General features: G+C 46.4%; 1 protein-coding gene across 5 annotated transcripts in view; it reads right to left on the bottom strand.

The window, feature by feature from the left end:
* Positions 1 to 1,074: 1,074 nt before the first annotated feature.
* The window catches only part of GLRA1 (glycine receptor alpha 1), a 47,251-nt gene continuing 33,121 nt past the window's right edge, over positions 1,075 to 15,204 (bottom strand). Inside the window, exons 7-11 of one of the 5 annotated variants that reach the window (XM_032703113.1) lie at positions 14,877 to 15,091; positions 14,070 to 14,216; positions 10,832 to 11,142; positions 10,063 to 10,195; positions 1,075 to 7,724 (exon numbers count right to left, since the gene is read on the bottom strand). In XM_032703113.1, coding sequence (XP_032559004.1) covers positions 7,650 to 7,724; positions 10,063 to 10,195; positions 10,832 to 11,142; positions 14,070 to 14,216; positions 14,877 to 15,091 — 881 coding nt within the window. In that variant the 3' untranslated portion in view covers positions 1,075 to 7,649. Of the gene's footprint in view, positions 10,196 to 10,510; positions 11,143 to 14,069; positions 14,217 to 14,876; positions 15,092 to 15,204 lie in introns of those variants that run through there. The other 4 variants (XM_032703109.1, XM_032703110.1, XM_032703111.1 and 1 more) reach the window with 4 other exon arrangements.

The following is a 15,204-nucleotide window of genomic DNA, read 5'->3' as shown; positions in this document are numbered from 1 at the left end:
GGGAGAGTAGCATGAAAATTAATAAGCATTGACTTTTCCATTCTTTTTTGAAACCTGTGTTAGTGAACTAATAAAGGCACTCAGAGAGCACTTGCATTGCCCACTTCTCTCTCCCTTCTCCCTAACTCCAAGGATTAATTCTTACTCTGTGAATACTTTTCTGATTATCTCCTGTGAGATGTGGATATTTTGGCACCCATCTTGCAAGGCAGAAGATGAAAACAGCTGAATATCAACTATTTCATTGTCTGTTTTAAAGAGGCTTATGTGAAGTTAGGGGGAGATGAGTTTTGTTCTATTAACAGCAGCTGCTCCTTTTTTCTATGCCAAAAAGTTGATCAAACTGGGCCAGTTTAGTGCCACCGCTTCCTTCTGAGGTCTTGATAAGATTGAAGAAGGAAGAGAAAACACTCTGACCTTGTTGCCATCCTTTCCTGATTATGAACAAGCTTGAGAAAATATCTGTATCCTGATTCATCTTTTTTTAGCAAGCACACAAAACCCCACATAAATCGTTCAAATGTGGATCTGGTATTTACAAAAGAGCACTGATAAACGAGCCATGATGGGCTTGTCAAGAGGGTCTAATCCTCAGTGGTCTGTCCTGCCCCTTTGCAGGAGGGTCTGTCCCACAGCCCACGACTGGGTCTGTGCTGGCAAACCCCACGTTCTTACCCTGAGTGGAGGGTGACTGGCATTGCTCTCCCGGGGGGGACAGTGACTGCTGGCAGAGGGATGGGGCACCCAGTAACGTCTCACACTGAGCCAGCCCAGCCCTTGGCTGCCCCTGGTATAAACAGGGTCAAGGCGCTGTTGTGTTTTGGAACAAATGAGCTTCAGTAAGCCAAGCTTTGGAAACAAAGATTTTCTTCATACAAATGGCTTGCAGATGGGAGCGATACAGAAAACGGGGCAGAACAATGCCACTGCTTAATAGGCTTTCTTTCAAAAGGTATTTTTGGGAGATGTTCTTCCTAGATAGCAGATTTTGAGGGTTGGACTTCTAAGGTGAATGCTGAGAGAAGCTGAGAAAATGTTTAGCAAGGACACAAGGAAAACACTCTCTAGGTGCTGAACTGTTCCCACTTCTATTTATTTTGCATGTTTTCAACTGGAAAGTATTCCTACTGTGTGTGTTTGTATCTCCCCTCCAAAGTAAAACCAAATGTGCAATGGTTGTCCTGAAGGGAAATATCTTAGTATTTTTATTTTTCTTCTAAATTCATTTACAAAACAATGTAAATGGATGTGCGTTTATAGTTGGACGGGAGAAATTCCTGGGTCCTCCCCTCTTTTTTTATATCACTTAAATGTAAGTTTTTCATTACTCATCACTTGTAATATAATAAGCATGATATGCTGTACACTGTGGTAGAATGTGAGGGAGAACAGTCCATAAAATGTCCCTGTCCACGATGGTGTTTAGCCTGCCCATGGCTGTGGTTTGATCTCGGGTGGGTGGTCACAAACAGCTGCTTCAGACAGGCTTGTGCATCATCAGGATTTAAAGGCTGCTTCCAGGATGGTGTCACCAATGCTGCAGGGATGGTAAACTGCGATGAAATGCAGTGACCTTTGCATGTCAGGCCATTTTTGGCTGAAGTCCGTAGTGTGTTGCTTCGCCTTTACATCTCTCTTTTAGTCTCTTAATTGGCTGAAGTTTCGCTGTATCTCACACACAGACATGTGAATGGCTTTAGCACAGTTGCCTTCTGTTTCAGTTCTTTTGAAACAGCCATCTCTTTGCTGCAGCTTGGTAAGTCCATAAAGAAGAGGTGAGCTCTGGCCATGATTAGTGCTGGCAGCGTGTCGTGACCAGACTTGGGAACCACACAGACTTATCTTTTTGTGTACGAATTCTATTTCACAGTAGGCTTGAGATGCTCCAAGCAGTGCATTTTTCAGGATAATTAAATCCACATGCATGTGGTGAGTTAAGTCCCTTGGCCTTTGTGCCTTAATACCATCTCCCGTGCCTCTGGAGCTGCTGGTGTCCCCTGACCTCCCGCCCCAGTCCCAGGGAGCGCCGTGCTGCTTGTACAGTGAGATGCTCTGACCTTGCACCGAGCAGCGAGATGGAGCTCAGAGGCAGAGTTCAAGCACAACAGGTCACTCAGGTCACTCCTCCCAGCCAGGGGAAGGAATTGCTTACCTGTTTCTCAAATTCTCACACAACATCACTGTTGGACCTTAATGTTTGCTTCCCAAAAGTTACAATTTGGGCACTCCCAAAGCTGACAGATCCCCAGATTAACCTGCTGCTGTGAGCTGATTTAAGGAGGGATGTATCAATTATGGTTCTGAACTGTGTGTTTCTCCAACAGCCCTGTCAAGTTTAGTTACCTTGCTCAGGGCTGGAGGGCTGTGAAGGGGGTGGAGGAGTGTGGAACATCAGCCTGGCGATGGAGATGCTGTTTTTACAGTTTTCCAAGTAGGTTAACTTGGGGATTTGTCAGCTTGGTCCATGCTGTTTCTGAGCTTATTTTCTCTTCTGATCTAACCCTGGAATTGGAAGAATGCAAGTGTTTTGAATAGAAACATAAGCAGATTTGGGAAGAGTGGGACAGAAAGGAAAGATATTAATTCAATGTAGGCAGGGCAGAGTGTTTCAAAGCCCTGGTTCAGTTGTTTCCTGGACTAGACAAGCACAAGGCAAAGAAACTTCTGCTCCCTTCTGCTAGGATTTTGTTGAGTCAGCCTCTAGCTGAGCATCTTTTGTACAGCTGAGCTCTACTGCTGTGACCAGTAGGACTGGCCTTGGTCACTTAAACAAAATGGTAAGGAGGGGATGTATCAATAGCTAATTCATTAGTGATGGGTTTTTATTTGTTTGGGGTTTTAAATTTATTCTATTTCCTGATCAAAAGTGGGATTGATGGCAAGTGGAGGCATGCATCTGATCAAGGACTTGCCAGGATTGTTCATTGTACTCCTGCCTGTGAGGGATGTACCCTGGTGTGCAGTTGTTCAGTGAGATGCATTTCCAGCACCATTTTTATGTTACAGAGGCTACCCCTTCTCCACTTCCTGTCTTTATTTACTGGTCTCTCAAGCTCTGTTTTTAGAGGTGACACTGCCCATGCTGTACCATATCTCTTCCTCCATGGGACAAGTCAAGCCTCATGAATTCTTTCCAGCTCCTCAAGGAATAAGCAGCAGTATTTAAAGCCTTGACTCCCAGGAAGACCATATGGACAGGTGGCAATTGTGACTGCACTTAACTACAGCAAGGAGTAAGTACTACAGGCTCCTCTGCCTTACAGAAGCCATGATATGCTCTTCCTTTCTCATTTCAGATCCCTGCCTTCACTCTACTCTTGGCTAGGGAGTTGAACTGTCGGGACTCCTCTGCTCTCTAACACTGCAGCCTCAGCAGAGCAGACCTGGCTGAGAAGCTATGGTCACAACACAGCTGTGTCCTCCTGTGGCACATCACAAGCTCCAGAGCTGGTCCTGCTCTTCAGAAACTCGTGTTGGTTCTTTAGCCCATCACAAGTAACTGTCATGAGGATACTTCTGAACACGTGTACGTGCATATCCAGGAGAGGTGGCTAAGGCACCGCCCGTGGCACAATCTCTTCAATGTTGCATAGTTTTAGTTCAGTAAAAGTCAGTGTTTGGGGACTAGGTGTCCAGCAAGAAACACTGGAGCCCTGGCCCCAGTTCTTTTATCACTGGAAGTCATGCCCTGTTGATCTCTGCAGGGTTAGGACAGGGCAATGCTGACTTAAGCAATTATCAGGCGTCCACTGTAATTGTGACCGTGAGGGTGTCATCACTGCAAGGTTGATTCAGGCTTGAACCTGGAGCTGTAATTTAGTGCCCAAATTCTGTGGTGTATTTAACCCAGGCCAACTGGCTCAGCTGGTCTGCAGCCTCAAGCTTAATTCATGGTTTTGTCACACAGGTAACCCAGCAGTGCCTCAGTGTCACCAAGTGCCTGGATAAGGCAGACACGTCTTCCCACAGATCCTCTGGGGAAGGGGGTTTGCTACAGTGCTAACAGTCCTGGGACCAGCTTCCCAAAAGCCTTAGCAGCAAAAACTACCTGCAAGCTCTGTGCCCCTCAGACTTGGCAGCTCCAGGCAGCTCTACTTGTCCCTGCCAAGCTTGACTCACCTGCCACAGCAGTGACACACTCGCAGCCTGAGCACGTAGTTAATGACAGTACCTCATGCCCCAGTTCCCTGGGTAGGTGAGGAGGGTGTCCTTGTTTGGCTTGAGCTACTTATGCAATTCAAGTGGCAAATCTATAAATAAAAGCTAATTTCAGACCAGACTGATGGCTTATTTATGCTGGTGTTGTCCCCTTCCCAGAAAAACATGGATGATTTTATACTGGAAGTGCTGACGTGTTTGACCCTCAGGCTGGGAACAGCATTTGTATCCTCTTGCTGGAACTGCTGCTCTCAGGAGACTGCTAAGGTCCCTCTCCCATGTGCTTTTTGTGGCAGCACTAAGCAGAGCCTGTGAGCCCCAGCAGCAATGTTTTGAGTGCTGCAGGGATTGTTAAGCCAACATGAAGCAATTCCTGCCTTTCCCCAAAGTGGCAACATCCCCTTGTGCTGAATCTGTTCCATCTGTTCACTCTCTCTGTGCGTGGTCTGGGTCAAACCATGGCTGACCCATCTCCAGCACTGCTGGGAGCCAGCTCTATCCCAGGGTGGGCTTCAGCACTCTCTCTCTAATAGACCCAGGAGGAGGAATATCACAAACATAAGACTCCCTTATAATTTCTGCTCAGAAACCTGGCAGTAAAGTGCATGAGGACTGCAACTTGGGTTTGCTAAACTTGATGGTCTTATTACTTAATACAGTCTCATAATTCCTGCTGCCTTGCACCACACCTGTTACCACTGTCTGCCTTGAATGCCAGGAGCGATGTGGCATGCAAACAAACCTCTCCTATTGCTTTTCCTTTTCCTTTCTCTTCTCTGCTGGTCTTTGCCAGGATCCTCATTTGGCAATTTAACCAGTAATATCCTCTGCTAGGGACTGAAGTAATCCTTCTCCTTGTAGCCTGCCATGTGATTTGTGTCCTTTCCCATGTTACAGCAGCAGGCAGCGTGATGCTGGGACAACGTGGCAGGGTGAGTGAGGGAAAAGATGAACAAGGAAGGCTGTAGAACCTGCAAACAAAAGGGTCATAATTCCAGTGCATGGGATGCCTGCTGCAAGGCAGCTCACAGGTTGGGAGTCCTCACCTTGTTCAGCCTGTGCTTTCCACTATTAAGCTACCTCCAGTACCCCTAGCCTGGGCTGTGCACTTCAATGGTCCTGCACGGTGGTATCACCCAAGGGCTGCTCATCCCAGCAGTTCTCAGAGGAGAATGTCTCATCCAGTGCAAACATCTGCAGGCAGAGCCTGGAGAAGCTCGGAGTGGATGCTCTGTGCAAAATGTGCAACAGCTCCTTACACCTCACCTGGTTCACTGCAGCTCATTTCCTGTGGGGCTCTTTGCTACACACCATGGTAGAAGGAGACTGGGAATACAAGAACCCGATTTCCAATAAACAGCTGCTGTGTAGCTGGATCACTGTAAAACATGGAGCCCTAGAGGGATGATAGCCCAAAAGACTGCATTCTCTCTGACTTATGCTGCTTTGCTTTTAAAGAGCACAGTCAAAAAAGCCCTTACTGGCCACCCTCACATTCCCCTGGAGTCCTCCTCATGCTTGGCTGTGAAAGCACTTCCCTGGTAGCTGTTACCCTGCCTGCTTAGGGGGAATGGTTTTAGTCCTATATTTTGCTCTGCATTTCCCAAGACACTGATCTGTGTCAGGCCCTTCAAAGGTTGCAGTGCTGAGGAACTGAGCCCCATAGGAGTGAACATTCAGGTGGTAAACGAGAGGAGATGAATGCAGAAAAGTACAATAGACTTGAATGAAGTGAGAGGCTTGTGTAGGTTCATTTGAGCAAGAGATGTGTAACTGCCCTTAAGAAATAATTGTTAAGGAGAGAGAGAGAAGGGAATGGGAAGACTTAAAGAACCTGAAATAATTTAAGATGCTAAAATTAATGAGTTTCTGCTTTGGTGCCCATCCTAGCACCCTGAAGAACAATCCTGTATCTCAATTTTCTATTTAGCTACTAATGTACTGTCTCCATACAAATGATGGAAATCTATTGAAGTAGGAGCAGCACAAGATGGCCCTTCCATCCATCTCCTTTTGAGAAGAAGATAGGAGTGTGTGAGTGCTTCCAAGCAGAGAATGGATTAGATACTTCCCTTGCTGAGCTCTGTGGGATGCTGCAGCAGGGCAGGACGTGCTGCCTGCAGTCACCCAGACAGGAGATGCACAATGTCCATGTGGGAGGCAATGACCCAGACCTGCAGCTGCACTGGTAGGATTGGGGCTTTTGGTACCAGAGGTCCGTGTTGTGTTACCCACTGCTGCCAGTAGCAAGGTTTTGGAGTAAAGAATGGGGTATTGAAAGAGATTGTCTGTCTTTGGCACAGGGATAAGAACTATGTTTTATTAAGCAATGGTAGTACAGTACAAAAATATGATTCTATACAATCTGTGAAAAATATGGCACCTTTGAAAATAGCTTTTTCTCCTTTCATATGTTCCTTTCTTTTTAAAAATATACACTCTAAATGTTTCTAACCTTTTTTCCATCAGCATTAGGAAACCAAGGTCTTTAAATCGCAGTCAAGATAAGCAACCAACAGTGTAATTTGAATTGTCTTTGATTTGCTTTAAAACTAAAGATCTTAGAAGGGGCAGAAGAATAAGAAAAAACTTCCAGAAAAGTCTGAGGAAAACAAAACAAAAAATGTTCCTGTTTAGAGGCTGTGAGAATATTCAGCATTTGAAATTGTTTGATGTTTTTAGGAGCAAAGTCCCCCAGCCCTGACCAGCAAAGGCCTCTAGGACAGGAGAATTAGAGCACTACCAGAGCCACGGAGCAGCTGCTCACAGGCAGCTGGTGCTTGGCCAGGGTCAAGGCCAAGCCCTTCAATCTGCAGCAGCCCACGTGCTCCCTGCTCTGCCCTGGACCCTGTTCAGCTCCTCTCTGATTTCCATGGTACCTTGATTCCAGATGGAAAGCCACTTTGATCAGGAATTAAAGTGGGGAAAACTCTTCTACCTGATCAAAAAATAGTAAGTTTATCCAACTTTTTTTTTTTTTTATTTATTCTCAATAATTTATATTTATGTCTAAGGAAAAAGAATTCCTGCTCATGAAGCGATAAACCTCCAGCAACATCTGGAAGTAATATTATTTGGGATAAAGCTCTCTTTTTCCAAAGAATCCAACTGAATTAGGACCCGATTTTGTCTCTTTACTGCCAGATCAAACCTCTGTTTTATTCAGAGGTTTTTCTTCTGAGCCTTGTTCTTAAGAAGAGATAATAATTGCGAAGTTAAATTCCATCAATATTCCTGGAAGCTACTCTGCATTCTAACTAATAAATATAATTGCTGGCACTATCCAAGCAGCCTACTTTGAAGATGACATAGGTTATCAAAGTGAGTTCTTTTGCAATACAGAGACTAAACACAACCTAGTACAAATGGAGAAAAGCATTTGATTTTGAAAACTGCACAGACTTGCCAGGGGCTCCTAGGACAGTCTAAAGTCTTGCCTATGTGGTGAAACTCTCTGGCAGGACATCCCTGGGACAGTTATCTCAGCACAGTCACACCTTTACCAAGATCCCTGCATGTTTCCTGTTGGGATGTGAGTGCTGCTGGCTGTCACTGCGCAGGCAGCCCTGGAGCTGGAAGATGGCTCAAATGGAAACTGGCTGCTTAAGAAGAGAAAATAATGCTGCTTGTGGTGGGCATCAAATGTGCCCAGTGTTTGGCAGAGCTGAACTGGAAGCAAAGGCAGGCTGGTAAGCCTTCTTATTTTAGTCCCTAAACTCCCTGGGCTCTACTAGCAGCTGAAGTGCTTCTGTATGGGCAGGAAACATAAGTATCTTTCTGATGATTTTTAGTCCCTAATTGCCATCCTCTGGCCTTACTCCGTGCCAAGAAGTGGCACTGGAGCTCTAGTGAAGCAGCAACTGTGAGTGTAACTGCATCTGCAACAGTAGGTGTAGGATGAACACGGGGTGCTTCAGTCTTGAGCTGGAGCAGGGTGAAGTGAGGTGGAAATGTCTTCCTTCTCCTTGCTCTGCTCTTGCCCTCGGGATGTAGGATCAAAACTCGGTTGGGTGGGAGGATGGTGCATGGGATTTCTTAACCTACAGGCAACTCCTGAGGGCAGCTGCAGTCAGGAAGGAAACCCACAGCACTGCAGCTGGCTGTGCCCTGGGAGCCACCCCGCGTAGCCAGGGGAGACTGAAGGTGTGTGAACCACGGCCAGATTACCCGACGCCAAAGCGCGAGGTCTGGGCATCCAGGCAGGACCTCTTTTTTTCCCAAACGACAGCAATTTGCAGTCATTCACCTGCGTGAGGAAGGAGCCGTGGCGCGTGGGCTGCCAAGACTCTGCCCTGCTGCCGGGCAGGAGAGGAAATTCCCTGGATTTGCCTTTCATCTCAGACAAGGACACGGCGTTTGAAGCGATCGCGCAAACCGCAGCTGGCACGGCCGGCCGGCGCACCCGGGAGAGTTCAATAATTCAGCAAGCAAACCCAGAGCCAGCAGCAAACTTGGGCTCCAGCCAAGGCTAGGGATGTTGTCCTAGCATCAAAAAACGCCTCTGCTTGACAGCTTGAGATCTCTCTGCTTGGGAAAGCACCGTCTGCCAGGGGAAGCAGAAATCCTCAGCCCACGGGTTTCCTGCTGCTCCAGTGGAGGGAAGGGGCTCATGTACTGATTCACACTCGTGTGGTGTGACCTTTCCCTATCTCAGCAGCACAAAGGGACTCAGAAAGCTGGCTGGCTTTTGCCAAAATATTAGGAAATGCTGCCGTTTGCCCTAGTCCACACAGTAACCACCACGGTTTTTATCTTTTTTCTCCCTTTTCCCCCTTGTTATTCTTATCCTTTGTTTCTTCATTTCTTTCTTTTTTATTTTTTTTTCTCTCTTTAAATAAAGTGTATTTAGTGCTGGTGAAAGATGCTGAATTGGCAGCCTCAAAGATGGGTGTCCCCCTATCCTGCCCAAGAGAGCTCTGGGGCTTTCTCTGGGCTTTGTCCACTTGGCACCACCCCTGTGTAGGACAGCTCACAGGTCCCTGGCTCCCCTACCCTCTCCCATGCCTGCCTCTTGCTGTGCTGGCTGGGACACCTATGGCTGAACATGACTCCAGCCTCCCTTGGGTGCCACTTGTCTCTTTGCCTTCATTTAGTGCCTAACCCAGACCAGACCCCAAGTGCTTCAGTGCAGACTGATTGTCTCTTCCTTCGTGCTCTCTTTTATCTGCCTTACTAAAGTGCAAACAAACACAGCTGAGTCACCCTGGGTGCTGCAGCCAGCTCACACCCAGGGTCCCAGAGAGGCAAGTGGGACACCAAACCCTTAACTTGCCCACTGGCCCCAAGCCAGGCTTTCAAGTCATACCCTAGAGGTGTTTGGCACATTCTCCCCTACCCCAAACACCAACACAAACGTGTGCTACCACTTGGCCAAAGGGAAACCCCTTTGCTCACCCATTCCCACCTCCCTCCACCCTTTCCCCATCCCCACCAAGCTGTGCCAGCCTCTGCCAGGTAGCAGAGAGGGGCAAAGCAGCCTGCTCCATCTTCCCATCCTCGTTAAAGGTAAATGCAGCACCAAAATAGATACAAAAATATAGTTTTGGGTCCATTGACCCAGCTTCACTATTAATATTACTGCTATGAAATGTCTGAAAATAAGAGCTGCTCTCTCTATACACACCTTCCCCCCCCCTTACTGACAGTATTGCCACATGCCCGGTCCTGTCACAACGAGGCAAGAAGATGCCTGTTTTCTCTATATTTTAAATACAATCACTTCCATCCCCCCATTGCAAACAAACATGGCAGAAAGGGGTTTGGAAAAAAACCCCACCAAACCCAACCAAAACAAATGAAAGAAATCCTATTTTAAAAACTCTTCGTAATTTCTAGCATTCTGAATAGCATTTCTGCCTCCTGGGACTCGAATTCTGCCAGGTTGTTTGAAAGGACATAAGGTACCTGTGATTTCTGATGAAGGCCCTGATGTCCTTCCTGTGTTTCCTTAGGAAGCTCTCTGATGGGGATGAGAGAGATAATGTATTTGCTTTCCTCTATGCAAAAGTCACAAAGTGTTTGATCGGCAAACCCATGACTAAAAAAAGTAAATATATAAAATAAACAACAACCCGCAGCCTCTTTCTTAAGTTTCCCCATCTATCTAGTTTTCAAAGTGCAAAACCTAGAGAAGCATAGAATTATTTTCTTGAGGTGTTTTTCCCCTTTTGTTAGGGCTTTTTTCCCCCACGTGCCTGACTGGTATGGCCTTTCGATAGCAAAAGTCAGATAAAGCATAATTGCAGTCGTTTCTGCACATGGAATTATGAATCATTCCAGTGACTTGAGAATCTAAGCTGTTAATAGGCTAAAAAAAAGGATTTTTTTTTTGTTCATCTTCTTTTTTTTTTCTATTGTTTTCTTTTTGCATTATAATTAAGCACGAATATATATTACTATATTACACTGCTTGGATTGCTGGAGCAATCCAAACCTTCCTATGCTGTAAAACTAACCCCCACCCTGCACTCCCAAGATCAAGAGTTTCTTTTCTCCTCCCTGTGCCAGTTGTCCTCAGTTCACATGATTAAAAGTCCCTCCCAGCCCCCCTCCCCATGTTTTGTTTTTTTTTTTAGTAGATATTGCCGCATTCTTAAATTCATGCATTGCTGCATTGCTATTGCACATATATAAAGGATCGCTCGCTCCCTCCCAGCTGCTCCCCTCCCCTCACTGGTTGTGCACGTCCTCTCTGCGGACGATCTTGTAGATGATCCAGTAGAAAATGTTGAAGATGAGGAATGCCATGGGGAAGCCGATGCGGGAGATCTTGTCGATCTTCTTGGCTCGCTGGATGAAGAGCTTCCGCATCTCCTCGGGCGAGCGGGACGGCGGCGGCACCGGGTTGGCCGTGTTGTTGTTGTTGGCCCCCTTGACAGAGATGCCATCCTTGGCTTGTAGGCAAGCTGGTCCCATCCCGTAGGCGGTGAAGTTGAACCTGCCCTCACCAGCTTCGTCCTCCTGAAACAGATTCAGCATGGGACTCTACTTAAAATGAGATATAGACAGTGCACCCTCGCTATAAGGCTCTCCGCTGACAGGTTCCTGCTCTGCATGGGAAAGATGCTCCCACCATGCCCTGGCCTCAGCACCCTTGGACAAACCCCCTGCTCTTGGGAGTTCAGCCTTATAGAGGGGTGCCAGCTGTGTGATGCACAGATGCAAATCAGGGGATCCAGGCACCCCGTGGAGAACAGGACTGACTTCCAACCCATCGAGCTCTTTGACATATTGAAGGGTTTATTGTACTGCTTTAATTTTTCCAATTGCATCCCCTGTTTTGCTTCTGCCTCTCCCTCCCCCCCCTCCTATCAGCACCTTCTTTGCTTTGCCTATGCAGTTGCAGCTTGCCCAGAAGGAGTGGGCTCCATGTAACTCACGTAGTTGAAGCTACAGTGTGAGACTTCCTACAGAGTTACATGGATGTGCAGGAGCCAAGACCTGACCAGGAAAAGAGCTCTGCAGCCAGCGTGCAACCAGCCCTCTGCTTGCCTGCCCACGGGACCCCTCCAGCCCCACAGCCCTTCCCACAAGCCAACTTTTAGGTGAGGAACAGAAGTGCCCTTCTGTGGGTTGATGTTAAGATGTGGCTGCTTGTGGTAATGCCAATTACTGAGAAAAAAAATAATTTATTTTCCAATTTAAAGGCGAATGTCATTGCTGGGTTTTTTTTGGTGAAAATCTTGCTGGTGTCTCAGAATGATTTAGCCCTATTTTATTGAACACAGGGATGTAACCATTACAGTCCCTATGTGCCAGGACCTATGTCTCCCTGTGTGCCCCAGTAAATACAGACAGCATAATGAGTTTGGAGAGAGCTGTCTATCTGATCTCTCTAGTCTAATCCAGAGGGAAAAAGTTAAGAGGTGGCTCAAAAATGGAAAGGGCCAAGTGAAACCTGGTAACAGGTTGATTTGTTTTTTTGGGCTTTTTTTAGAGAGGAAGAAAGACTCCTAATGATGAGGATAAGGAAACACCTTGCATCTAACTGGCAAAAGTCAGAAACAGATTTTTCTGGATTCTCTGGTATTAATGCCAGACCATGGCACTGTGTCTGGCACACTGAGCTGTGAAGAATAGCCAGTAGGTTTTGATGCAGACCTAATAAGTACGGGCATAGGCTTGTCCTCTCCCCAGCTGCCTCCACCAGCATGGACCACTACAACATCTCACTTGTTTTTAGCCTGGCATGTCACGCCTAAACCAAGCACAGCTACCCAGACAAGTCAGGACATCAGGACAGAGCAATTAGGCTCTTTGGCAGCTGCACTAACCCATTTGCATATTAGCAGTCAGATTTTAGTTTTCTGATGAGCCTGCAAATCTTGTTCATTTCGATTTTGCAAATGTTTTTGTTTATGCTTTGTTCCAATTAAATTGCTGTGAGATTGGGCAGGGAGTGTACTAGCAGCCTTGTGTTCAATGGAACAGTTCTGGCAAGTGTCTCTTTAACTCGTCTGTGTATTAGTGGCTTTTTTTCTCTTTATTGTTTTATCAACAGACTGATCTGCATACAACAGCACAGATCCAGGGACAGGATGCCTGAATTCAGATGAAGAGATAAAAGCACTATGAGGCACCCATGTGGGTGGATTTAGCTTTGGCTCAATTAAATGGGCTGCACCTTCTGAACCAAAACTATCTCCATTGATTTTGGGATGGCAGGGCCTTGTTCTGGTCAAATTCAATGGGTGCTGGTGGTCTCATCTGTTACTTCTTTTCCCATGCATTTGTCCCACATTTTTCCTCCCTGGACTGACTGTGTTGGACACAAGTGAACAATTATGTCCTGTTTTATATATCAGACGACTGAGGCAGAGAGAGGAAAACCTACAACAATACAGGGATTTCTGCTCCTCAGCCCTCAGTTCCTCATGGAATGGGGGCAGTTCTCCAAGCATACACTGTGAACTACTACAGGACAGGTTAGACCTTGGGAAAGACTTTTAAAGACTGGGACAGTGAAGCAATGAAATGGGGGGAGGTCTCTGGATGGGATGGATCATGGGGACTCTTTAAAATAGAGGGTGGACAAATTTACCTACGAGGTATAAACAATATTCCTTGTTACCTACGAGGAATATTTAAGGCAGACCTTGGTGGTCACCTAGGGGCTCACTTGAGATTTTCATCAGCAAAATTTTCTTTGTTTTTTTCTTTCCTAGTAAACATACTGTTTTTTAATGATAACCTGAGGACAGCCTCTCAGGCTGAAAATTTGCTAATGCCTTCCTGATTCTACCAGTTAATTAAGGACAACTTTAAGTTTTTGGCCTTTGATCACAGCCACCTTTGTGTTTCTTTCTAGTGTATTCTGTGAGGTGAAGTCTTTGCTGTGGCACCTCAGCCTAAAAGCCAGTAGAGCCCGGGCTGCAGGAGATGCATGTCACTGCAATGCACACTCAGATTGGCATCAGCCATGGCAGGTAAGCATGGAGCGAGGCTAAGGCTGAGAATAAAGCTATTTCCTTCCAAGAGGAATTTGCAGTCAGTCTGAGAAGCAGATGCTTTTGAACACGGAGATGGCAGAGACAAAAGAGGTGTCACTTACCTCCAGGCTAAAGCAGGCTGTCTTGTTGGGGGGATGCTGTTCTCTGATAGACATCCCTCACACCTCCCTACCTGCCTCCCCCCAGCCCTGGCTGCAGCTTCTGAAGAGGAGAACTCAGACCAGAACGTTGCTGTGTGAATTGTTCTGTTGTGAACAACTCGTTTGGCTTAGACCACTTGGCTGGCTAACAAAAACCAGCCTGCTGGACCCCTGGGGTCAGCAGGCTGTTAGAACAGACACAATTCACTGAGGTAACCCTGGTTTTTGATGTGTGAGCCCCCCCTAACATCTGATCACACACTGAGGACTTCCCTGGGAGCTCGTGAGATTTCAGCTGTGTCCTTCATGCTTTATGTATTACCTTATGATGCCTCCTCTTCCTTCTGAACCTGAGCAGCTCTTTGTGCTGCCGAGACACGAAGTTGACGGCAGCATATTCTAGAAGTGCAGAGAACACAAACAGCAAGCACACAGCCATCCAGATGTCTATGGCCTTCACGTAGGACACCTGGGAGTCAGAAAAAGAGACTGAGATGGGATGGCTCCTTCACCCAAATGCCTTTTTGTTGCAATTTTACATGTTACTCTTAAGGTCTTTGGAAGGAGTTGACCAAGCCATGATAAGGTTGACATCTGCTCTTGGATACCAGAATCTAGTTCATTTAACATGAACGTATTATCAGTTCACTGAAACTGCTCCTGGTCTCTTAGGCAGCAATAATTCTACAGTTTTTAATTTATCCATGTTTTGATTGTGCTTTTTTATGTGCAAGGAAATTAGTAATCCAATCTGATCATACTGGAGGCCCTTCATAAAAGGATATTCAGTACTATTATAAAAGTATGATGGTCAACTGACTAAAAAGCTAAAATGTACAGGGCATATCCATGTGGCTTGTTGCAGGGGTTTGTATGGTACAGTGCTCCTGGCTACTGGGAGCTGTGGTGAGTGCTGAATCTCGAGGGGAAGTTTTACTGCTAGTCATAGAGAATCTAGAACTTTTCAGGATGGGATTGGGATTTTTTCTGTTTGCCCTTATGATGGAATAGTGCAATGGCAGCAGAATGCCTCTTGTGTTGAGCAGGAGGATTTGCATGGTCATTTACTTATATGCTATCCCCAGAAGGTGCATGTTTTGCCCCTGGTGAAGATAAGTTTGTTCCCTACCTTGGGCAGTGATGCTCGGGAACCAGAGCTCTGTGTGGTCATAGTGAGCACTGTGGTGATCCCCAGGCCAACACGAGCTGGTGCAGCATCCATGTTGATCCAGAACGAGATCCAGGACAGAATGACAATAAGGAGGCTGGGGATGTACATCTGGATCAAGTAATAGCCCATCTGTCTCTCCAGGTGGAAACGAGCTTCTATACAGGTGAACTTGCCTGAGGAGGACAGGAGATACATGGAAGATTACTGGTAAGGCAAGGTGAGCCTCCTGTTTTCAGCCAGTGTCTGAGGATTTTCCTTGCATTGCCTAGAACCAGAGTCTTGTTAG

Source organism: Chiroxiphia lanceolata, chromosome 15, assembly GCF_009829145.1.
Source record: "Chiroxiphia lanceolata isolate bChiLan1 chromosome 15, bChiLan1.pri, whole genome shotgun sequence".
In the NCBI taxonomy this organism is placed as follows: Eukaryota; Metazoa; Chordata; class Aves; order Passeriformes; family Pipridae; genus Chiroxiphia; species Chiroxiphia lanceolata.
This window is presented reverse-complemented; position numbering and strand designations above follow the sequence as displayed.